General features: G+C 42.8%; 2 protein-coding genes across 3 annotated transcripts; both read right to left on the reverse strand.

Moving 5' to 3' along the window:
• Positions 1 to 1,145: 1,145 nt before the first annotated feature.
• Positions 1,146 to 12,742, reverse strand: LOC124114851 (NEDD4-binding protein 2-like). Of its 2 annotated transcripts, XM_048387915.1 has the most exons (5): positions 12,370 to 12,742; positions 8,702 to 8,748; positions 8,275 to 8,353; positions 3,250 to 3,373; positions 1,146 to 1,423 (listed from the first exon to the last, which is right to left on the reverse strand). In XM_048387915.1, exons 2-5 carry the CDS (start codon positions 8,714 to 8,716, stop codon positions 1,372 to 1,374), a joined length of 270 nt encoding a protein of 89 aa, XP_048243872.1. In that variant the 5' UTR covers positions 8,717 to 8,748; positions 12,370 to 12,742; the 3' UTR covers positions 1,146 to 1,371. The 2 variants fall into 2 exon arrangements, with proteins under 2 accessions (XP_048243872.1, XP_048243871.1); XM_048387914.1 differs by lacking the exon at positions 8,275 to 8,353.
• A 3,386-nt stretch (positions 12,743 to 16,128) lies between these two features.
• LOC124114844 (smr domain-containing protein YPL199C-like) lies at positions 16,129 to 21,369 on the reverse strand. The gene is made up of 7 exons (XM_046475633.1): positions 21,163 to 21,369; positions 20,679 to 20,706; positions 20,455 to 20,577; positions 19,421 to 19,488; positions 18,776 to 18,858; positions 18,008 to 18,125; positions 16,129 to 17,630 (listed from the first exon to the last, which is right to left on the reverse strand). The coding sequence occupies exons 1-7, from the start codon at positions 21,261 to 21,263 to the stop codon at positions 17,534 to 17,536; spliced, it is 618 nt and encodes a 205-aa protein (XP_046331589.1). The 5' UTR covers positions 21,264 to 21,369; the 3' UTR covers positions 16,129 to 17,533.
• Between the last annotated feature and the right edge of the window lie 5,426 nt (positions 21,370 to 26,795).

Here is a 26,795-nt window from a genome sequence, read left to right on the forward strand (position 1 = left end):
CATTTCATTAACGTTTTACAACTATTCAAAATGTTATTGAAATGTTTTCAAAATGTTATTCAGAGTGAGTGAGTGAGTGAGTGAGGGAGTATGGTTTTACGCCGCTTTTAGCAATATTCCAGCAATATCACGGCTATTCAGAAACATCATGCTATAACATGAAACTATTTCATAACATGTTATTACAATGTTTTAACACGTTGCAGAAATGTTATGCCAGGAGCTATTTCTTGAAATGTTATTGAAATGTTTTTATAGTGTTATTCAAGAACATCATACTATAGCATAGGCGATACTGTTTCATAACATGTTATTGCAATGTTTTCACCACGTTGCAGAAATGTTTTGCCAGAACATATTTAATGAAATGTTATTATCATGTTTTCAATACATTGTGTATTCATATGTAAAATCATCCGAATAAGGTGTAAATGTTTAATTATTATTCAAAATGTTATTGAAATGTTTTAAAATGTTTTTCAAGAACATCATGCTATAACATAGGCGAAACTCTTTCATAACATGTTCTTACAACGTTTTCAACATGTTGCAGAAATGTTATGCCAGAAACGATTTCATGAAATGTTATTGAAATGTTATTGAAATGTTATTGAGAACATCATGCTGTAACATAGGCGATACTGTTTCATAACATGTTATTGCAATGTTTTCAACACATTGTTCATGATATCAATCACTGGATTGTCTGGTTCAGACTCGATTATTTACAGACCGCCGTCATATAGCTGGAATGTTGCTGAGAGCGCATTAAACAACAAACAAACAAACAAACACATTGCAGAAATGTTATGCTAGAAGATATTTTCATGAAATTTTATCGCCATGTATTAAAGTGAGTACCGATTACGACCCCAACAGCCTATAGTTAAACACAAGTCCACCTGCTAGCACATTCCGTTTTCATAATGCTGTGGATTGGTAATGCAGCAATATAACATGTTCACAACAGCTACAGTTAACATGTAGCATAATGTCAATAACAAAATATAGCAGATACTAGTTAGACAAAACTTCACATGATTTATTTGTTGCTGATTACAAATAGTGTCAAAGGCAATTACGTTGACAGGAAAGGTGGTTCCTTGAACACAATAAAAACAAATGAAAACAAAAAAGGATGACTGTGACGAAATGTTTTATTTATTATTTATACTATTATATCAATACTATCATCAGAAAATGTCTCCAGTCGTAATATGAGGATTGGCACACATAATTTCATTAGATGCCGAGCGCAAGACAGGGTAATAACAAGTACCATCTTTTAACGTCTTTTGGTAACCTGGACCTTCCCCTCCCGGGGCGGACGCTCTACCACGGAGGAGGCGAAAAATCCTTCCTTAAACTACATCATGGTAGCTGAACAAAGAGACGACCCGTATTTTGGGGATCTACATTATGTCTGAAATATAAAAAGAACACAATGAGCACACCAAATAAAACAATTACTAGTTAACTGTCTTGTTAATCTAGGGGCCTAGGACACCTAGTAGATCAAGCGTTCGCTCCTCACAACGAAGGCCCTGGTTCGATTCCCTAGATGGATACAATGCGTGACGACTATTTCTAGCTCACTCCGACGTGATATATTGGTTATTAGAGTAAAGAGGAAAGTTAAACCTCAAATGTTCTTTCTCTTTTATATATAGTAAACTACGGTTATAACGAACTCAAAGGGGCAACCTATTTTAATTCGTTATAACCGTAGTTCGTTAAAGCATATATACAGCATGTATACAGCAAATGGCCGCGACGAAAAAATTATTATATCCGTCAGTTCGTTATAAGCGTGTTCGTTATGAACGTATTTTACTGTACACAGTTTGACACAGTTGCATATTTCATTCAATCTCATTAAAATCTGATCTAAGTTCTCGCTACCGCTAAACAAAGATCTGAGGACATCCCATTAGGGGTCAAGTCAGACCGACCTTTCATCCGACCAATCTGAGCGTCGCTTACCAGATCATGAAAGTGACAGTCGGAATGTGATTTCTAATCATGCAACCAAGAAAACTTTATACACGGGGTATCCCGAACGATGGTTACGGGTTAAACGACTGAATCCATACAATCTAGACCATCTATTAGCCATTCCAGAATGTCCTTTTGTTCAGGTTTCCAATTTGTAACCGATAATTTGTCAAAATATGTTTCGAAGCGTAGTCGCCAATTTGAAATTAGTGCCGTAAAGCACGAGAAAGCACCCTTCTGATGGTCAGTCCATTGGTCGGTCAAAGTTCGCGCAAGATCGGTCTGACGTGACCCATAATGGGATGTCTTCAGATCTTTGTTTAGCGATAGCGAGAACTTAGATCTGATTTTAATGAGATTGATATTTCATTAGGAAATGAAACTAAGCAGAAATGTCACCAGTTCATGTGATATAGGGTAGCCTTGTGAGCATCGTCATGCCCAAGACCCGGGTTTGATTCCCAACATAGGAACAATGTGATAAGCCCATTTCTGCTGTTCTCCCGTCGTCATATTGCTGGAATATTGCTGAAAGCGGGGTGAAATCAAACTCACTAACTCATCATCAGAGTAAGTGCCATACATCTAATTTAAAGCGAACGCTTTAACCTGTATCCTATCCCACCGCCACGGGTATGGTGCTGACGGACCAAGGGTCATAGTCGGATTGAATCTGAGAATGAGCCCACGATCATCCGGTCAACGACAAGGTGAGGTAAGGTGACATGGGGTTTAACGTCGCGTCCAAGATTATTGCACTTATATAGCGACGTGCATGCACGTGTGTGTGTTTTTTGTGTGTGTGTCTGTGCGTGTGTGTGTGTTTGTCTGTGTGTGCGTGCGTGCGTGTGTGTGTGTGTGTGTGTGTGTTTGTCTGGGTGCGTGCGTGCGTGCGGCTGCTTGTACTAGTCCGGACTGATGCCGATTTATAGTGCTAGCACACTGAGATACCATGCCGCAGTTTAACATAAATACCCCACTCAGACACAGTATACTGACTCCGAGCCGACCAGTCCTTGTTTAAGCCCCTTAATGCCAAGCCAGACAGGGTAAGAACAAGTACAATCTTTGACGTCTTTTGGTATGACGCGGCTGGGGATCGAACACCGGACCTCCCGCTCTCCGGGCGGACGCTCTACCACTAGACCACGGCGGCGGTCCATCAATGACAAGGGATGAGCTATTTATAGCAAATACAGTATATTAGATCCTGTTAGATTAAGGAACTTGTGTAAAAGGTACATGATTACTCACGTGTAGCCGTTGTTTTCCAGGTATTTCTTGACTACCGGCTTCAGAACGGGGTGTCCATGAGGGCTGTGGTTACCTTTCCCTGTTATGATTGTCAGTGTCATGCTGCCATTACACCTCTTTCGTTCTGAAAGAAAAACGTCGAGGGATAATGATATTCGTGCCTTAGAGTTATGGAAATATATGAAATATTGTAGGAAATGTTCAAACATATTTATGAATGAAAACCTTTCTTTTCTTATTCTGATTTTGGTCAAAAGTGTCACTTACATCAATAGATTACATCTTCAAAAGATCTGCGAGAAAGTGCGAAGAAATCTGTGACTTAAGGGGGCGGCGGCGTAGCCAAGTGGTTAAGGCGTTCGCTCGTCACGCCAAAGACCGGGTTCGATTCCCCACATGGGTACAGTGTGTGAAGCCCATGAAGCCGTGATATTACTGGAATATTGCTAAAAGCGGCGTAAAACCATACTCACTCACTCAGTCCCTTACTGTGACCAAAGACAGTGTTTTACTATACGTGTGTGCTTTCCCCCAAGGAATTGCTCATGTTAAAAGCAGCTGAACAAAAACCCATTTTGAATCTAGCCTTTCCTCTACATTCATTGTTGTAACCCAAAACTTCAAAATATATGTCCAAAGAACAAAGTTTCCTTTTCAAGTGAAAAGGTTCATAATAATTTCTAACAATTTTGCTTTTTTCTAAAGGCATGCAGATCCCGTTGAACAAAGAGGACCTTAGAAAGACGTGTATTTTAATTGATTTTATAATGACAATTAATAATCGTTACATTATTGATCGCCAGTAATTCATTAAATTCAAAATTTGCGATCGAGCCGCCTCTCATGGTTATATTGCATATTGAATTTACAATACAGTTGTACATCGGTCTGTGGTTTAGCGTTAGGCCCTGAGAGCGGAAGGTGCGATCTCCTGGCCGCGTTATACCAAACGACGTTAAAGGGTGGCGCTCTGCATTAAGGGGATAAAATAAGACTGGACGGGTCGGAGTCAGTACACAGCGTTATCCTGAGTGAGGTATCCATGTTAAATGGAACATAGACACACACAGACATCAATCAAAATCACAAACACTCAGACACACACACTCACGCACATACCCACAGACACACACACTCACTGAGACACACACAGAGACACACAGACTCACGCACAAACACACAGACACTGACAGACACACACACGTACACACAGACACTCATACACACACACACACTCACAAACACACAGACACACAAACACACACACACACACACACACACACACACACAAACACAAACACACACAAACACACACACACACATACCCACAGGGGTAAAATAAAGACTGGTCGGAGTCAGTACACCGCGTTATCCTGAGTGAGGTATCAATGTTAAATTGCACATAGACACACACACAGACAGCCATCAAAGACACACACATACTCACTCAGACACAATCACACACACACTCACACATACAGACACACACACACACTCATAAACCCACACACACACACACACACACACACTCACGCACATACCCGCAGACACACACAAACTCTCACAAACACACAAACACTCAAACACACTCACAAACACACACACACACACACACTCACAAACACACATACACACACACACACACTCACAAACACAGACACTCACACACACAGAGACACACATACACACTCACAAACACACTCACACACACACACTCACAAACACACACACACACACATACCCACAGGGGGAAAATAAAGACACACACACACACACACTCATAAACCCACAGACACACACACTCACGCACATACCCGCAGACACACACAAACTCTCACAAACACACAAACACTCAAACACACTCACAAACACACACACACACACTCACAAACACACATACACACACACACACTCACAAACACACAGACACTCACACACACAGAGACACACATACACACTCACAAACACACTCACACAGACACACACGCACTTACACACATTCACACACATACATTAAGACACACATACACACACACACGCTCATACACACACACACGCTCACACACACACACACACACTCAACCACTCATACACACTCACACCCTACACACACTCACAAACACACACACAAACACACACACACACACACACACACACACACACACACACACATACCCACAGGGATATAATACAGACTGGTCGGAGTCAGTACACTGCGTTATCCTGAGTGAGGTATCAATGTTAAATTGCATCATTGTATCACATGCACACAGACACACTCACTCACACACACTCACTCACTCACACACAGACACTCACACAGGCACACCACTCACGCACACACACAGGGACAGACATACACATACACTCGCACACACACAAACACATACACACATACACACACTCGCACACACAGACACTCACACAGACACACACAATCATTCACACACAGAGACACTCACACAGGCACACTACTCATGCACACACACACTCGCACACACACACATACAGACACACACTGACATAGAGACACATACTCAGACACACTCATTCACACACAGATACATTCACACACAAACTCACACACACAGACACTCACACACACATAAACTCACAGACTCACGGACACACATAATACTCACATACACAACCACACTCGCTCACTCAAACACACACGGCCGAATAAACCCATACAGAGACACACACTCACACTACACACAGACACACACACACACACACTCTCTCTCTCTCTCTCTCTCTCACACACAAACACACACACTAACACACACACGCACACACACACACTCTCTCACACACAAACTAACACACACTCATAAATACACAAACACATACACATACACAAACACACACTCACACACATACCAACAGACACACATACAAACACACTCACGAACACACAGAGACTCACACACACACACTCACACACAGATAAACACATACACTCACTAACACTCACACTCTCACACACATACCCCCCACACACTCACGAATACACACACATACTCACACCCACACTCACAAACCCACACCCACATTTACACACTCACAAACACACACACACACACACACACACACACACACACACACACACACACACACACACACACACACACACACACACACACACACACACACACACACATACCAACAGGGATATAATACAGACTGGTCGGAGTCAGTACACTGCATTATCCTGAGTGAGGTATCAATGTTAAATTGCATCATTGTATCAAATGCACACAGACACATACACACGAACGCACACACGCACGCACACACACACACACACACACACACACGCACGCACACACACACACACACACACACTCACTCACTCACTCACTCACTCACACACTCACTCACACACTCACTCACTCACACACTCACTCACACTCACTCACATGACTCACTCACACACACACAATCATTCACACACAGACACACACACACACACACACAGACACTCACACAGGCACACCACTCACGCACACACACAGAGAGACAGACACACACATGCACTCGCACACACACATACACTCGCACACACACATGCACATACACACATACACACACTCGCACACACAGACACTCACACAGACACACACAATCATTCACACACAGAGACACTCACACAGGCACACTACTCACGCACACACACATTCGCACACACACACAGACAGACACACACTCACATAGAGACACATACTCAGACACACTCATTCACACACAGATACATTCACACACAAACTCACACACACAGACACTCACACACACATAAACTCACAGACGCACGGACACACATAATACTCACATACACAACCACACTCGCTCACTCAAACACACACGGCCGAATAAACCCATACAGAGACACACACTCACACTACACACAGACACACACACACTCTCTCTCTCTCTCTCACACACACACAAACACACACACACACACTCACAAATACAAACACACACTCATACACATACCAACAGACACACATACAAACATACTCACGAACACACAGAGACTCACTCACACACACACACACACACTCACACACAGATAAACACATACACTCACTAACACTCACACTCTCACACACATACCCACACACACTCACGAATATACACACATACTCACACACACACACACACACACACAGAAACCTACACACTCACAAACACACAATCACAGTTACACACTCACAAACCCACACACACTCACATACTTACAGGGGTAAAATTAAGACTGGTCGGAGTCAGTACACCGCATTATCCTGAGTGAGGTATCCATGTTAAATTGCATCATTGTATCACTCGAACACAGACACATACACTCACAGATACACATGCACTCGCACACACAACCAAACACTCACACAGACCCACACTCACATACACACAGACACACTCAATCATTCACACACAGACACTCACACAGGCACACACTCTCACGCACACACACACTCGCACACACAGAGAGACAGACACACTCACACACACTCATTCACACAGATACATTCACACACAAACTCACACTCACAAATCAGACACTCACACTGACACGCATACCAACCACACACTCTCACAAACACACACATTAACACTAACACACACACTCACAAACACATTCACACACAAACTCACACTCACACACACACACATATTCACACACACACTCACACTTGCTCACTGAAACACACACGGCCACATAAACTCACACTACACACAGACACACTCTCACACACACACTCACACATAAACAAACACTCACACACTCTCTCTCTCATACGCACGCACACATACATTCACACGCACACTCACACTCATACGCACACACATGCTAACGCATACACAATCACACACACACGCACACACACACACACACACACACACACACACACACAGCTGGTCATATCGAGATGTCACCATGATGTATACTTGAGTTTGAAAGTAGCCCATTTGTCCTTGCATGTTCTTTGTCACGTGATCACCGAATGCAGCGTCATGTACCTTGTTCCTTTTGTTCCAGAAAACATTCCAGTTTAGACTTCGCATCCTTGGCATTTACCCCATGTTTGAAGTCTGAATCCTAACAGGATATAATATAAAAAAATAAAAAAATGAATGAATAATAATAATGATAAGTGAGTGAGTATGGTTTTACGCCGCTTTTAGCAGTATTCCAGCAATATCACGGCGTGGGACACCGGAAAATGGGCTTCACACATTGTACCCATGTCGGGAATCGAACCCGGGTCTTCGGCGTGACGAGCCAACGCTTTAACCACTAGGCTACCCCACCGCCCCCAATAATAATAAGAAGAAGAACAGGAAGAAGAACAAGAAGAATAGAACAAAGATATCACTTTTCAAACATACCATCTGGGTGTTAGATTTATAAATCCCACATGAACAAACAGTGTAATTAATTCATTACCTTCAGGAATATCATTGTCGTATTCGCCTGTGTTGGTGTTCAGTTTCCTGTCGGAGAGGAATGCAATCATAGTGAAAATTCGGAAATAGATTTAATTTAAAATAACTGCCATTCTTGTCAAGGATACCCTCAACACAGCAATACCATATATAGTGTATTGTATCAAGTCAATCATTTATAGCATAACAACTGGGGATGACATAGAAATAGAAAACATCAAACATGGAAGGAACTTAAATTATTTGAGCGTTATCTCCCTTAGGCTGGTGAGTGAGTGAGTGAGTGAGTGAGTGAGTGAGTGAGTGAGTGAGTGAGTGAGTGAGTGAGTGAGTGAGTGAGTGAGTGAGTGAGTGAGTGAGTGAATGTCGCATCGGCATTATTTCAGCCATATAGCGACGACACATTCGAAAAGATTCAGTTGTCTGACAAGTACCTTCATTATCGCATTGCACAATAGAGCGGCAGGAACTATCCTGATATAAATCTACCCGTGGCTACTGTATCCCTTCAGTTTCGATTGGATATAAATCATGAAATATCTTGAAACATATGTACCAATCTCTTTTTAAACAGTTACCTCCAAATACTTGTGTTTATTTTATCAAAAGTGAACCGTTGAATAAGGATTCCAGATCGGAAACAAAAGCCGGTACGGGTTTTGAAAAATAAGAAGGCACCCCGCTCGAAATAACCTCGGGTTTTCTTTTCGATCTGGAATCCCTAATAGTATTCAAATCCTACATGTACTGCGCAAATCCGCCAACTGGACGATGTGTAGCCGCCAGTAGTGACACGCGGACAAACGGATATTGAACGAGGAACAGATGAGGGGATGCAATACCCGGCATCTGGATCCAGATATAAATGTCTCACTATTTGCAATCTCTAGGTGTTTAGTAACCGTGAAGAAACACGCTCACCAGGTACACCCAAATTCCATATGTTGTAAATACTTACCCATCACATAGGATATAAGGTGAAATGGGGTTTAACGTCACGTACAAGATTATTGCACTTATATAGCGACGTGCATGCACGTGTATGTGTGTGTGTGTGGCTGCTTGTACTGATGCCGATTCATAGTGCTAGCTCACTGAGATACCATGCCGCAGTTTAACATGAATACCCCACTCAGACACAGTATACTGACTCTGAGCCGAACAGTCCTTGTTTTGGACCCTTAATGCCGAGCGCCAGACAGGGTAACAACAAGTACCATCTTTTAACGATTTTTGGTACGCGGCCGGGGATCGAACCCCGGACCATCCGCTCTCCGGAGGCGGTAAATTTGTTGTGTAATGCGCTCTGTTTGATGTGAGAGGGCAATTATGACCTCAATGTAAAATACTTTTAATAATGGACAATATCACTACATTTGACAAAGCATTTTCTGTAATATACACTGTAACCTTGATGTATTGTCAACGTTGAGTGAAATGTTAAACTTTTCAAGTCTATGGTGTGAACATTCATAAGTCACGTTATCGGTGTGAGTCAGTGCATGTGATTTTATGCCGCGTGTAGCAATATTCCAGCAATATCACGGTTCTACACATCTTCATGGACATTCAGATTTCTGGAACTTGTGGTTTCTGCGAATATTCTTGCAGATTTCTCGTCTGAATACTTATCGTGATTTTCCTACTAAACCGACTATTATTCTGCATTTATTTTATTTTACCGGCATGACGAATTCTTAATTTCACCATGTTGCTGCTACACATCAAATCAATGATTCAGTTTTTAACACTTTGCGGTTTCTGTGAAAGAAACCTGTTCACTTTTATTTTACAAAATTAAGATAACTCTTAAATAACGCTTTTCGCCCAATTGATTGTCAAATTTGAAAGTAAGTATAACTTATAATTGCAATGAAATATATTAGACATTTTCAAATATCTGACAACTAGCCATATTTCTTTCTTACACTTGTAAGTGTGGGACTTCTGAAATGAGTAGATATATAAGATTGGCTGAAATGCTTGAAAAACGCTGGTTTCACGAAATTGAGGAGTCTGGTATTTGTTTGTTTCAGGATTTACTTCCTAATATCAAACGGTAGGTCCCGAACCAATATAGTAAAGGTCGTGATAGCTCATGCTGCAATGGCAATGTTGAAAAATAAATTGTCAGATGGCACCAATATCGATTGCGCCATATACATGTATCAGCTAAGATTCAGAAACCGAACGAAACGAACAAATTACAATGTAGTATTTGAACTTTTACTCATAGTAACACCACAATTTATATTTAAAAAATATGTCGCCAATAAGGCAGGCAAATCGACGGTATGGGACCATTTTAGTTTTATCAACAGGCAAAACGAGACAGACAAGCAATCTGTCGGATAATTCTAAAGTATTCAGGAAATACTACTAATCTGACCGACCACTTGACAAGGCGGCACCCAGATATTCGTCCACGTGAAAAAGGGGGATCCCGGTCTTCAGTCTCCCGGTCAATAATGTTTTTTTCAAGCACACTATTGCTGTTAGGAGTCAGAAGCCAGATGAGTCTGTCTACTTTTATGCAATTTTTGTCAACTTTGTTTCCTAATTGATATGTTGAATGAACTTGAATCGTATTTAGTCATTCAGTGAATGCAAATGTGACAATTAAGAATTTGACAGTTTGTATAGTCAAATACTAGTCATTCGAACACATTCATTCACATTGGTGCTAAAGCGCTGCAGTAACCTAAGACTTTACCAGTTACATGAAGTGAAATTTTGTATTAAAATGTTTTTGTGAGGTCAATTTGAACTTGTTTTCTTTCCATTTCTTGTTTTCTTTACAAATAGTATCAGAAAGTTATAATTATTTTGATGGTGTCAGTCAAAATTTGGGGGTTGGGGCATTTCATGATCAGGAAGTCAATCTTGTGAAAGAGAATATTCGTTTGATCTCACCCCACCCCCCACCCTCCATGATATGTTTGTTTCTACTTTTTAAATGAAATAAAAAATTCACTCATGTCTGTGATGTTTTTAATTCCTGATTCTGAAGTACCACGTATAAGTCACAATTTGTTTCACCTTAATGGGTTACATATTGCGAATTATCACAGTAAATCTGCTTGCATCAATAGCTGATATGCGACAAACTTCCGTGATGTTGTGTTGATCCACACAATCTCATTAAAATCAGATCTTAGTTCTCGCGACCGCTAAACAAAGATCTGAGGACATCCCATTACGGGTCACGTCAAAACGACCGGTTCGAAACTTATTTTGACGTATTCTCGATTTTATTTTTTTTAAACTGATAAAAAGAACATTCTGGAATGGCTTATAGGTACCCTAGATTGTATGGATATAATAAAAAAACGGAACTTCCGTTCGGAATACCCCGTGTTAAATATTTCGAGGTTGCTTGATTCCGAGGTACACATTCCGACTGTCACTTTCATGATCTGGTAAGAGACGCTCTGATTGGTTGGATGAAAGATCGTTTAGACGTGACCCGTAATGGGATGTCCTCAGATCTTTGTTCAGCGATAGCGAAACCTAAGATATGATTTTGAGATTGGTTGATCCACAAGACTTTTTAGCTAAATGCAGGCATACTCATGGACCAAACAACCTATCGAAGGGGGGTTTGTCCCATGAATATGCACGAATTCCATATGTAGGCGTTCCTTAGCATCAAAGTTGTCTTGTACTTACCTGTACTTGTGGTCATCCCTACAACACCGATAGTGGATGATGCATCCGTCAATAGTAATTACAATAATTACTAGCACGATAATGAACAAAAGAACTCCAAATAGGATGTTGTCCATCGCGAGAATGTAGCTGTGTTTTCTGTTTTACAAGTCTTGAATCAAACACGTCAGCTCGACTACGAGAAGGGGTCCTGTATATTATACATGAAGCCGAGAAAGAAAGTCTGGGGAATTCCATGATATAATTAGAAATACAGCTGATGCAAGCTCGCAATTAGAACCAATCAAAAGACGACAAGTCGATAATCCTGACCAATCGTCACCACTAGCATCATTCTGTCACCATTGAACCAGAACATTCCCGTGTTGTGAACCCCGGCGTGACGTATTTGTAGGGTGCAGGCTAAAACGGCACCCCAGCAAAACGTCACCGATTTCTCTGGCGAAAACGGCACCGCATTTGGCGAAAACGGCTACTATGTGTCGGGCGAAAACGGCACCTCTATTTTTAATAAGGATAAGAACGATTTTTGTAGTAATATATATTGTTTATTTACATGGTCACAGTTATCACAGCATGTTGTTGTTTTCTGACATTCTTCTCTCATGCAACACATCGAAAGGCCATTGTGAATAATTGTGATCTGACAGCACCATGTTAGGCCTCTTAAATACAGTTTCAGTTTAAATTGAGTAAAGGTACTTAAAACTTCAAAGCTTATAGTGTTTTCACATTAAGTTAACTGCGCCTCCCAATCAGTCGGCGAGTAAATTGGATTAGGGGTTTAATTTCTTACTTGTTTTATTTCACAATTTCACAATTATTTGTGTTTGTAAGAGACGACTTGAGTTTAATTTCTATTATTTTTCTTCAAAGCATGTCATGTTTTCACAATAAGTTGTGTTGCGTATACGCTAAGTTGGATTATAGTTGGAGTAGAGGCTAATTTCTAATGTACACTTGTTTTAGCATCTCACAATTATTGGTGTTTGCAAGTTACCATATAAGTTTAATAGCACTTATTTGACCAAGGTAAAAGAAAAAATAAGGTGCCGTTTTCGCCAGGCCACAGTAGCCGTTTTCGCTCGAGTCGAGGTGCCGTTTTCGCCAATCGGTGCCGTTTTCGCCCGGTGACGTTTTGCCGAAGTGCCGTTTTCGCTATAACCCGTATTTGTAAACCCAAATACCTAAAATGAGTCCGAAGCTTTGTGGCAACAACTCGTACAGTGCAGTTGCAGTGAGCATTGAAATATGCTGTGCTATAGGCGATAGTTTGTCTTACTATCGATAGTTTCGATAGTTAATTCTTTTGGTACATTTACTTTCTTAAAAAACATAAAAACAACTCCTATGATCATCTAACCTCTGTCGTGCTTTCGTTTGGATTGCACTACTTTGTCTGCTTGATTTAGAGTTACGTCCCTTAGCTACTCGTCGCTGGTCAAGATTGACAAGATCCCCATTTGTCATGTGAGTAACAGAGCTTCGTGTATGGTTACAGTGTGTGTGTGGGTCCCCGATAGCGCACTCCAGTGAATAAATATAACGTTACAGCTGGTAGTCCAAAGTTATTTGCAACAACAGCTACATGCGACACATCAATTGGTGGCGTCAAGCGTCACAGCGGCAGATCTGAGTCATAATTTCTTGTTTTGCTGGTTATGTTTTTTCCACAGTGGTTGAAGTAAAAAGAACATGTAAGAATTTAAGAAAAAGCCGTATGTGATTTTTTTAATGCTGGTCGAGGTGAAAGGTGAAATTATAGTTATATACTCTTTAAAAAGGGGGATGCACCAAGTATTGGAACAAATAAGTGTTGACGACAAACACGTTGCAAATACGTTAATGTCCGTTAAACATAACACCAAAACACATCCGAGAGTTTGCGCGCGACGCACGCACATGTTGATCAGCTCCTCAACAGAGGATTTCACGTCGTCTGCCTCCTCCTTTAGTGGCCGGTGCTAAAGGGCTTCACGCCATTGCTTTCCCTGGAGTAGAGTTTAGTAGTGCTCAACTACTCTCCGTCACTGATCGTTTGCCTGTTGCAGACTTCAGGGGCACCATCTTTGAGTTGGACTGATGCCTCTCCTGATGCTGGTGTACACACCTTGGATCATCCCATCACCAGTTGATCACTGGATGCCCATGCAGGTGTGCAGAAAGTAGTTGTTCGTGCATATTGTTGTTGTTTATTTGTAATTTGCTTCCATCTGTTCCGAGAGTTTGCAGGATCTTCTGGTTGGGGAAGCGTTGGAATTTTATTAGTGCTGTGCACCTTTCCCTAGTGAGAGGGATGAGCATGCAGGAGTGGAATTCAGCCAATCATGTGGTTTCTAGTGCCCAAAGGCTGAGAGTGTAGTGGCGTGGAGAGTGTCTCTCGCGTGGCCCCATCTTTGCTTGGCATCTCCCAGTGGAGGTTCTGTAACCGGATATCATACATGGCACCAGTAAAGGAGTCCAATCGCTGTGGGTGCGAGGTCTTGCTGATATCGAGACGAGTCTGTCCCTCTCGTTTGGCTGGAATCTGATCATGCAGCAGACCACGACATGGTCTGTGAGGCAGTCGATGTTATAAGCACATGACTGAGGTGGCACCACCTTGTCGTGATCAGGTTCATTTGATGTCACTGCCTCCAGTCCATCTTCATTTATTTTGCCAATTCCGTATTGCGCTGACAGCAGGGTCGTAATTCTAGATCAGTACCCACTCTTTCATTGAAGTCATTGTTGCAGGTTATCTTCACTGGATATGGTGATCCCCTTGAGAACATACCAGCATCCCAACCATCTTCTTTTTTGTTGCCTTTTCTGGTGCAATGTTTACAGTCTGTCGGTCATGCTTTTCAGAGCACAATTATTTGATCCACCCTACCATAGGAAGCATCCCCGGTGCTATATTCTACACTGATCAATCTGGGCTTATCACTGGAAGATTCCTGCTTACTGGGTTGTGCCGTCACCGTGAGGCAATGCTGGAGTTCACTCTCTAGGTGCAGGCCTGGGCAGTTCATGTGGAGGGCCAGGGTGGTCCATGCAACAGGTTCCCTCCTATTCTTGGCTTGTTGACACATACAAGGGGAGGGGAAAATTCAATACTGCTTGGTATCAGAGGCGTCTCAAGAGAGTTTTCCATCTTCTGGAAGAGCAACCATCCAAGGCTGACGAGACCCCATATCCGAAGTATCTGGTGTTAAGATGCCAGATAGAAGGATTAACCGAATAATGGAATGTTTTGTCTTCGTAAGGTGCTAATTAAAACAATCTTTCAATGCTATTGTTTCATAATGCATCTACACGTAATAATTATGGCATGATACCTTCTTTGATTAAATATTATTAAAGTTGACAAATACTGAACCATATTGTCTCAGAGTTATTGTATAAAAATACTTCTCGGGTTCAAGCTTTTATGAATATTGTAAATCGAGAACTATTTTCTGACAGCGAACTACAATTGTGGTAAAAAATTGTTAACCAACATATTTTTGAATACTTTTAGAAACGCAGAGCTGTATCCCCAACTGTTTGGGATAACCCTACAAAACCAAAACCAAATAAGAAAAATGTTCGAACATTTGTGAACCATGTATTATTTCCGGCATTGTCAAGCTACAAGAGCAATGTGTACGATATATTTGGTATTCGCACTTTATGAATTATGGCGTCTCAGACTAGTGGCCTACCGTGCGCTGTCACGTGATGAGAAACACGATGTCAGAAAACACAACACGGAACTCTTCTATAATAAGAGTTTTTATTGCAACATGTGAAAATAGCTCCAAAAATGGAGGGGGGAAATATATAGGTAATGCCCTGGCAAGTGCTCAACAGTGATGAGGCAGAACAGCAGAAAAAAAGACATCATATCACGGTTTGGTCAATAATAGCATCAGTTCAAGCAGTTGAAAATAAACATAAAAGTCATGGTCATCGGGGAGAATACATAAAGACAAAGCACTGAAAGACCCAAAGCGGCAATACTGTATTTATATGTGCATAAAACAACCGACACGTGACTTACGATAGTGTCTGGAAATGATTTAAAACCAGAAAAATGACGTTTGGGGATGTTCGCACGAAGGACATATTATCTGTTAAAGCAATATTTCTTTTGGAAACTGGTTTCATTCAGTGGAAACAACCGATCGTAGTCGGTGCCACCAAAGAATAAGGATCTCTGAGACACATCGTATGCCAACATGTACAACTCAGCCAAAATATAATGGAATAGGGCCACGTCAAATGCTAGTAGGTCTTCCCAAAATGGGGAATCCATTGAGTATTTTGTCAGATTTGTCCGTTTCCCGTCGCAGTAAGGGATCAGTCACGAGTCATGGGGGTGGGGTCAAGGGGCACTAAAAAATATGACAATCTCTTAAGGAGAGTCATAAAAAATAATACACATACTTTGGAGGGCCATGAGTACATTCACATTTTTTGATAAAAAATAAAGTTCTTTTGAATTCGATCTTTTCGGACAGGGTCATGAAAAAATGTACAAGGACATGGGGAGGGTCATCCCAAAATATGACAAGTATTAAGGGAGGGTAATTTTTTTCATGAAAAACCTCTGACATCTGCATGAAGTCTTCGTGCTACGTATGCGTATCTACCTGTAAACGGCAATTAACCTGGCAAACACGTAATGAGGACACCATACATACACACGACGAGCATCTAGGAGCACCGCACATAAACACGGATTGACGAGTGTGATTGTATCAGGTAATATATTTAAAGTGAGTAAGTGAGGTGGGTTTAGCGCCGCTTTTAACATGATTCCAGTTATATCGCGGCGTGTTGGCGCGTTGGCGCGTTGGCGCGTTGATAAAAGTGGCAAAAATCCTCGGCAAGCCTCGGAATTTTTTCAGTTTTATCAACTCGTGTTGATATATTTGATATCAAAAGACTATCGGGTGAGATTCTCTATTTAACGCCGCAGTCAGCAATATTAAAGCTATATCCCGGGACCTATGGCGCGCATTTCGAGGTCGGTAAGTGTTGGTTGCGGAGGGAGTGAGGGGGGTTGAGGTCGGCAAGTGTTGGGTGGGGAGAGGAGAGGGGGAGGTCGGCAAATGCTGGGTGGGGAGGGAGTGAGGAGGGGTGAGGTCGGTAAGTGTTGGATGGTTAGGGGTGAGGTCGGCAAGTGTTTGGCAGAATCTTAACAGATGACGCAGCACTCATCCTCGTCCCCCCGTGGTTTTCGAGGGGCAACTGTCTGGATGCCGACTTCAATCACACCTGGACACAGTGTGTACCTGTAAAAATATGTAATTCATGTCACTGAAAATATGATTTCATAATAATTCTCATGAAACATTTATGAAGTACAAGTTTAACCACATTTAATTACACACATCTCATAGACGGATCAGGCCGGCTTCTAAACGTAAAACGTACACAACTCCTTAAAACAACGTATATATATTTACTACTCAAAAGAAGTAAGAATTCAGATGTTTTCATATGACAATAGGTAATCTCTCACACCCGAATTTTTCATATGACTACAGTAAATCCTTCATGCCCCCAAAAAATCAAATGTAGTTATATGAAAAATCTGGAGTTCATGGAGTTGTATATATCTAAACGACAAAAAAATGGGGCACACGCAAGGAATATATTTAGAGCGAACCTGTAGTTATGCTTCTCCAGATAGCTGATGACAGCTGGGCGTATCTTAGCAACGCCACCCGTGCTGTGTAGGCCCTTCCCAGTGATGACCGTCAGTTGATATGTTTCTGACTGGTCGGCTGAAGTGCAGAGCAAGTGTCATCAGTAGTCTCACCAGAGTTGTCTCCCTTCTATGTTTAAATTTTCAAACTCCATTCACAACTTCCTTCGAGATATCGCTGTGAGGAACTTGTCACAACAAACATGATTCGCATAACTATTACCTACAGATCCATGAAAGACATATTGATATATCACATATGATGAAAATGTATTATGTTTTTGATTGAAATATTGTTACCTACTGTTCTGCGGTATACACTACACTGCTTTCTACAGGGATATATTATGGGAATACAATACATGAGTCGGGAATCGCATCGGGCGATGGGACCAAATAAAACACATGACGCATGTGGCGGAAGCAACGAAATGGACAAGGTAGTTTGCCTCGGGGACTTGGCTCATGGGGGTCATCGTACCGGACGGCGTGATCGTTGCTCATAATATCAATCACTACATTGTTTGGTCCAGGCTCGATTATTTACAGGCTGTCGTAATATTGCTGAAATATTGCTGATAGGGACGTTAACAAAACATTGTTAACAATAACATATAATGTTCATCCACACACACACACACACACACACACACACACACACACGTGCATACGCGTGGTTATATAAGCGCAGTAATCTTGAACGCGACGTTAAACCCCCTTTCACCTCACCTAGTACATCTCGCACACAATCAATGGCTTCGTTCACATAGAATCCGTGAAGATCGAGCTCTCCCTGGTTGATCGACGCTTGCCTAAAACAAAAATCATTTTCTGTGAGCAAAAAACAATTCCCTGAACGTCTTTGGCACAAACACAACAGGCACTGTATCGGAATAAATGAACGCTGGTCTTCCGTCTTTTAATTAAACAATGATGTCACTGTGGATGTCACCAACCTGATAATGAACCACCTTCACAATAGTAACAATCATCATCATAACATCAACATCTTCATCATCATCATCATCATCATATCATCATCATTATTGTGTACCCGTGAAGATCCGCGTTACAGTTGGTCTTCAGAAACCCATGCTTGCCTTAAAAGGCGACTATACTCGTGGTAAGAGGCAACTAAGGTTATCGGGTGGTCAGGCTAGCTAACTTGGTTGATGCACGTCATCGTATCCCAATTGCGTGGATCGATGCTCATGATGTCAATCACTGGATCGTTTGGTCCAAACTCGATTATTGACAGACCGCCGTCACATAGGGGGAATATTGCTGATTGCGGCGTTTAACAACAAACAAAACAACCAAACAAGCATCGTCATTACGTTATTGTCTTATCATATGATAATAATGAATATTAACTGTTGTCGGATCAGAAGGTCCACGGCTTTTCTGTCGGCGTCCTCCATTTCCTCCTTGTTATCGTGAGCCTAAAAGGAGAAAGCAGTGAGTGAGTAGACCGCCTCCGTGGTCTAGAGGTAGAGCGTCCGCCTAGAGAGCAGAAGGTCCGGGGTCCCATCACACCAAAAGACGTTAAAAAATGGTACCCTGTAAAATTACCCTTGGCGCTCGGCCCTAAGTGGCTGAAACAAGGACTGGTCGGCTCAGAGTCAGTACACTGTGTCTGAGTGGGGTATTCGTGTTAAACTGCGGCATGGTATTTCAGTGGGCTAGCACTATAAATCGTGAAGGATAAAGCAGGACCCCGAGGTTGTGGTCTTGGAAGTAAGACCTCCGCAATCGGGTATCGGTTATGTTAGACCGAAGAGTGAAGCAATTACATTGCGGAGATCTTACTTCCTAATAAATGAGTGACTATGGTTTTACGCCGCTTTTAGCAATATTCCAGCAATATCAAACCGGGGGAAGCCGCAAATGGGCTTCACACATTGTACCCATGTCGGGAATCGAACCCGGGTCTTCGGTGTGACAAGCGAACGCTTTAACCACTAGACTACCCGACCGCCCCTCGGGTGAGCGAGAGTGAGTTGGGTTTAACGCCGCTTTTAAAAGTATTCCACGGCAGTTATATCGCGGCGTATCAGCTTAATGTCGGAGGAAAGCCCGAAGTGATGCAGGTCTTAGACGTTTACACTTCGTCGAAACCCACGAGCACGGGTATGGTGCTGACAAACCTAGAAACATAATCGGGACGAACCGGGATTCAAATCATCAAGAACTTATTACGAGGTAGAAAGATACAATACAACAGGCGGAAGGTTTATAATATGCCTGAACATGTTTATCGCTTTATCGAATAACGATAGGTCACGTTTATCTTACACAAGGATGAGTAAAACATATGTTGGTGTATGTAACGAGCAAGTGAAGGTGATGGGTTTTTTCTTTTCTAATTAAATTTGTTAATAACGTCAGGAAATAACGTCATGTATGACCTGCTGTGAGAATGTGTGAGCGTCTGCTTTGTGTCCGCTGTTGTAGGCTTGTTTAGCACGCCTCGACAAGTCATGGTATCTCTGGCGGTAGTCGTTGGCCTTCGCCCGTAGCCCTTCAATCTGCTGTAAGGTAGATATATTATATACAGTATCAAATTTACAGGTTTGAAATGGAAAATTATTTAGAGAATAATTAGTAAATTAAATACTGTTTATATACCTACCTCTTTTGTGGAAGGACTTGCATCTGGACTACAACAAAGAGAGAAATATTCGTTACAAGGGTGTTGAGGACGTTTGAGGTCAGTTTTTATGAACACGACGTACTACCGTTAAACATTCCTTAACACGTTTTTAATTAGATTTTTAAATGAAACAGTGAATATTAAAAATGTGTTTACACATGAAATCAGAGTGGTTCTAAAATTAAGGTTTTAACAGTAACTCAACACAAGCTATTAGTTGAGGTAAATCACCCGTCATTTGTTCACGATATTCTTGAAACAATTCACAGAAATGATGGGTTCATCGTCATATGCTGAAACTGGCAAGACAACAAACTCATCACCCATGACAAGTGAAAATACCATGTGACGGCGAGGGTTGTATGGACTTGCACTGAGGCGCTGAGGCCAGAGTTCAGTCAATGTGTCTGCGAAAAAATACATCAACATTCACACGAGATATACGACAATATGTTTGACCTACATTTGATACTGGGGATATTTGCTGCCCGTTAGCCCTTGAGTTTCATTGCTGGTGTCATCACCCAATGGATCCCTCTGAAATAAAGATTTAACTATCCCCATGGCCTTTTAAATGTGGCCGGCCGTCTTCTCAGAGCACTTGGGACATCGACAGTGTAATCGGACCTCACCTGTAGTCTGAACAGGCAAAAACAACACGTGTCGTTAGAGTTACCTCCCTTTGACCATGTCAGTTAATCAATTCTTTTGTTCTGTGGCGGTCAACCTTGAACACTGTTTATCTCCGACATCAAATAACAACAGCTGACATGTTACTACTTATTGACTCGTTTATCAAGTGGCGAGCGTGGTATCGATAAATGTACATCAATGTTGGAATCGTTTATGTTGATCAGAACAAGGATATTTTATGAAACTTAATAGAAAAAAATATTATGTTTTTTTGTGTTAATATATTATGGGGACGCAGGCCCGATTCCCAAATGGATTCAATGTGTGAAGCCTATCTCTTGTGTTCCCTGCAGTGAAATTGCCAGATTATTACGTAAAGCGCCGTAAAATTCTACTTATTCACACACTCATTTTTCTCTTAATGCAAACAAATGACATATCAGCGTAGCCAGTGTTATCATATAGTACGTCACCCGATTGCACCTACAAAGTTCATAAACATTATTTTTCTTTGAAACATGACATCTGAGCGATTCAAACACTTCGCTGAAACTGGACACCTAATTTGAATTTGCGGAAAACATCTATCCACTTCCATATCGATCGATGTTATTTGCACTCCTCCCATTGTCCCTCATTTCTCCTCCAACACAGCGTGTACAGTAGTTTCAGAGTACGTTTACCGTTACGTGTAGTGAGTGAGTATGGTTTTACGCCGCTTTTAGCAATATTCCGGCAATATCACGGCGGGGGACACCAGAAATGGGCGACACACATAGTACCCATGTCGGGAATCGAACCCGGGTCTTCGGCGTGACGAGCGAACGCTTTAACCACTAGGCTACCCGGCCGCCCACTGTAACGTGTACATTGGCAACTCCACAGAGACGACGTAACTGCAGGTAAACTTGCCTTCACGCAATTGTTCTTCCTCATCGTACAACATGTAGGGGCACGGGTGGCCCAGTCGTCTAAGGTGTCGCGATTCGCTGTGCAGAGTTACGTCCCTTGGGCACGCCAGAAACCTATGATTGTGGGTTCGAATCCCGGTTCGCCCCGATTATGTTTCTAGGTTTGTCAGCACCATACCCGTGTTCGTGGGTTTCACCGAAGTGGTAAACGTCATCGTTCAAGGGAAAAGCTTTTTTTACTTTGAAAGGGCGAGTGAATGAGTGTGTGAGTGGGCGAGTGATTGGATGGGATGGGTGACTTTATCGCCGCTTTTAGCAATATTCAAGCAATATCACGGCGGGGGACACCAAAAATGACCTTCACAATTTGTACCCATTTGGGGATTCGAACCCGGGTCTTTGGCGTGACGAGGGAACACTTTTACCGCTAAGCTACCCCACTGCCCCTTTCTTTAAAACATAATCCCTCAGCAAAATTTCCTATTTCCATTTTTATTTGTTACAACTGAAGTGCGAAGAAAAGATTCGTGATTTGTGCAAAATGAAAATGTTTTTAAATAAATACATTTCTCCAAAAATAATCTTGGAGGCACGGGTGACCCAGTCGTCTAAAGGCGACGCGATTCGCTGTGCAGAGTTGTGTCCCTTGGGCACGCCAGAAAACTATCGTTGTGGGTTCGAATCCCGGTTCGCCCCGGTTATGTTTCTAGGTTTGTCATGATCAGCACCATACCCGTGCTCGTGGGTTTCACCGAAGTGGTTAACGTCTGAGACCTGCATCACTTGGGGCTTTCCTCCCACACGATACTGTTAAAATCGGCGTTAAACCCGATTCACTCACTCACTCAAATTTGACTCCACTTTGACCACTATTCCAGTTATATCACGGCGTGTCAGCTTGATGTTGGCATAAAGCCTGAAGGGATGCACGGGTGTGGTGCTGACAAACCTGAAAACATAATCGCAGCGAAATGGAATTCGAACCTATGATCATAGATTTCTGGCGTGCCCAAGGGACGCAACTCTGGAAGTACATTACGGCGCCCTAGACGACTGGGCCACCCTGTTGATGGAATGTTCTAAGTAACATCTGCTATCTTAGCGCAGCACCTTGTAATAAATTACATATTCTGATACTTGTTTATATTGTGTCATTAAAGAACTCGGGTAAACTTGATGTTACACCTTTAAAATCCAACCGCTCTGTGTGGAAAAAACAACTTCGCTGCCTATCAATAATAACCTGATAGTAACGTATAATCACGGCGCTTCTACCATAAGAGTCTGACTTTGAAAGGTTAAAGGCATCAATCGATCCATCCTTCCCGACACACCGGCAGGATAAGTTGATAATGCGTTGCTAAATTATATATTCCTCGCAATAATATGATCCATGCTTGCTACAATATTGACTTAATCCACGGCCTTGTCAATAAAGCAGTGAAATTATCATTTATCATAGAAGCGTTCCGTGACAACTTTGACGTCTTTTGAAAAATGAAAATATCATGTGTGAGCAATTATCTTCAATATCGGTGTTCAGTTTATTCTGCAAAACACCATAATGCCAAGTTGAACAACGTCATGCGCGCAATAGTAGTTCCGTAAACGTATTTCACGGTGCGTAAAAAGAATACTTTCGTTTTATTTTTTACTAATGTAAAACTAATAGGGAATGCGAATTCGATTCCGATGTGATTGCCTTCTTGTTTATCAAAAGGGAAAAGATTGTCACAAACCTATTAAGAATTTGCAAGAGACATTAGTCCTGCTGCTCTCATAAATTCGTCTTTTGTAAGGAAAGGAGTGTTAAAATCGTATAATTGTTAAAACGTTACAGGTCTCGTCAACACCGTCAAGTAGTACAGTTTGTGTTTAGGATCTAAGCACATAGGTGTGTCCATGGTCGTCACAGAAGTGTTTCCGTCGTCGTCATTCAGCACTGTCCATAGGTGCCATATAACTGTGTCCAAAGCCGCCGTCTTACAGCTGTGTCCGTCGTCCTCACTTCCTCCCTTGTCTAATCGGTCCATCGCCATCGTACAGCTGTGTCCATCGTCGTCACTTCCTCCCTTGCCTAATCGGTCCATCGCCATCGTACACCTGTGTCCGTCGTCGTCACTTCCTCCCTTGTCTAATCTGTCCATCGCCATCGTACAGCTGTGTCCATCGTCGTCACTTCCTCCCTTGTCTAATCTGTCCATCGCCATCGTACAGCTATGTCCGTCGTCGTAACTTCCTCCCTTGTCTAATCGGTCCATCGGTATCGTACAGCTGTGTCCATCGTCGTCACTTCCTCCCTTGTCTAATCTGTCCATCGCCATCGTACAGCTGTGTCCATCGTCGTCACTTCCTCCCTTGTCTAATCTGTCCATCGCCATCGTACAGCTGTGTCCATCGTCGTCACTTCCTCCCTTGTCTAATCTGTCCATCGCCATCGTACAGCTATGTCCGTCGTCGTCACTTCCTCCCTTGTCTAATCGGTCCATCGCCATCGTTCAGCTGTGTCCATCGTCGTCACTTCTTCCTTGTCTAATCGGTCCATCGCCATCGTACAGCTGTGTCCATCGTCGTCACTTCTTCCTTTGTCTAATCTGTCCATCGCCATCGTACAGCTGTGTCCATCGTCGTCACTTCCTCCCTTGTCTAATCTGTCAATCGCAATCCAACAGCGGTGTCCATCGTCGTCACTTTCTTCTTTGTCTAATCTGTCCATCGCCATCGTACAGCTGTGTCAATCGTCGTCACTTCCTCCCTTGTCTAATCTGTCCATCGCCATCGTACTGCTGTGTCCATCGTCGTCACTTTCTTCTTTGTCTAATCTGTCCATCGCCATCGTTCAGCTGTGTCAATCGTCGTCACTTCCTCCCTTGTCTAATCTGTCCATCGCCATCGTACTGCTGTGTCCATCGTCGTCACTTCCTTCTTTGTCTAATCTGTCCATCGCCATAGTACAGCTGTGTCCATCGTCGTCACTTCCTCCCTTGTCTAATCTGTCCATCGCCCTCGTTCAGCTGTGTCCATCGTCGTCCCTTCCTTCTTTGTCTAATCTGTCCATCGCCATCGTTCAGCTGTGTCCATCGTCGTCCCTTCCTTCTTTGTCTAATCTGTCCATCGCCATCGCACAGCTATGTCCGTCGTCGTCACTTCCTCCCTTGTCTAATCTGTCCATCGCCATCGTTCAGCTGTGTCCATCGTCGTCACTTCCTTCTTTGTCTAATCGGTCCATCGCCATCGTTCAGCTGTGTCCATCGTCGTCACTTCCTTCTTTGTCTAATCTGTCCATCGCCATCGTACAGCTATGTCCGTCGTCGTCACTTCCTCCCTTGTCTAATCTGTCCATCGCCATCGTACAGCTGTGTCCATCGTCGTCACTTCCTCCCTTGTCTAATCTGTCCATCGCCATCGTACAGCTGTGTCCATCGCCGTCACTTCCTCCCTTGTCTAATCTGTCCATCGCCATCGTACAGCTGTGTCCATTGTCGTCACTTCTTCCTTTGTCTAATCTGTCCATCGCCATCGTACAGCTGTGTCCATCGTCGTCACTTCCTTCTTTGTCTAATCGGTCCATCGCCATCGTTCAGCTGTGTCCATCGTCGTCACTTCTTCCTTAGTCTAATCTGTCCATCGCCATCGTTCAGCTGTGTCCATCGTCGTCACTTCCTTCTTTGTCTAATCGGTCCATCGCCATCGTTCAGCTGTGTCCGTCGTCGTCACTTCTTCCTTAGTCTAATCTGTCCATCGCCATCGTACAGCTGTGTCCGTCGTCGTCACTTCTTCCTTTGTCTAATCTGTCCATCGCCATCGTACAGCTGTGTCCGTTGTCGTCACTTCTTCCTTTGTCTAATCTGTCCATCGCCATCGTTCAGCTGTGTCCGTCGTCGTCACTTCTTCCTTTGTTTAATCTGTCCATCGCCATCGTACAGCTGTGTCCATCGTCGTCACTTCCTTCTTTGTCTAATCTGTCCATCGCCATCGTTCAGCTGTGTCCGTTGTCGTCACTTCTTCCTTTGTTTAATCGGTCCATCGCCATCGTTCAGCTGTGTCCATCGTCGTCACTTCTTCCTTTGTCTAATCTGTCCATCGCCATCGTTCAGCTGTGTCCATCGTCGTCACTTTCTTCTTTGTCTAATCGGTCCATCGCCATCGTTCAGCTGTGTCCATCGTCGTCACTTCTTCCTTAGTCTAATCTGTCCATCGCCATCGTACAGCTGTGTCCATCGTCGTCACTTCCTTCTTTGTCTAATCTGTCCATCGCCATCGTTCAGCTGTGTCCGTCGTCGTCACTTCCTTCTTTGTCTAATCTGTCCATCGCCATCGTTCAGCTGTGTCCGTCGTCGTCACTTCCTTCTTTGTCTAATCTGTCCATCGCCATCGTACAGCTGTGTCCGTCGTCGTCACTTCCTTCTTTGTCTAATCTGTCCATCGCCATCCTCAGCTGTGTCCGTCGTCGTCACTTCCTCCCTTGTCTAATCTGTCCATCGCCATCGTACAGCTGTGTCCATCGTCGTCACTTCCTTCTTTGTCTAATTCGTCCATCGCCATCGTTCAG

This window comes from Haliotis rufescens, unplaced genomic scaffold, assembly GCF_023055435.1.
Source record: "Haliotis rufescens isolate VD_foot unplaced genomic scaffold, xgHalRufe1.0.p SCAF_7, whole genome shotgun sequence".
NCBI lineage: Eukaryota > Metazoa > Mollusca > Gastropoda > Lepetellida > Haliotidae > Haliotis > Haliotis rufescens.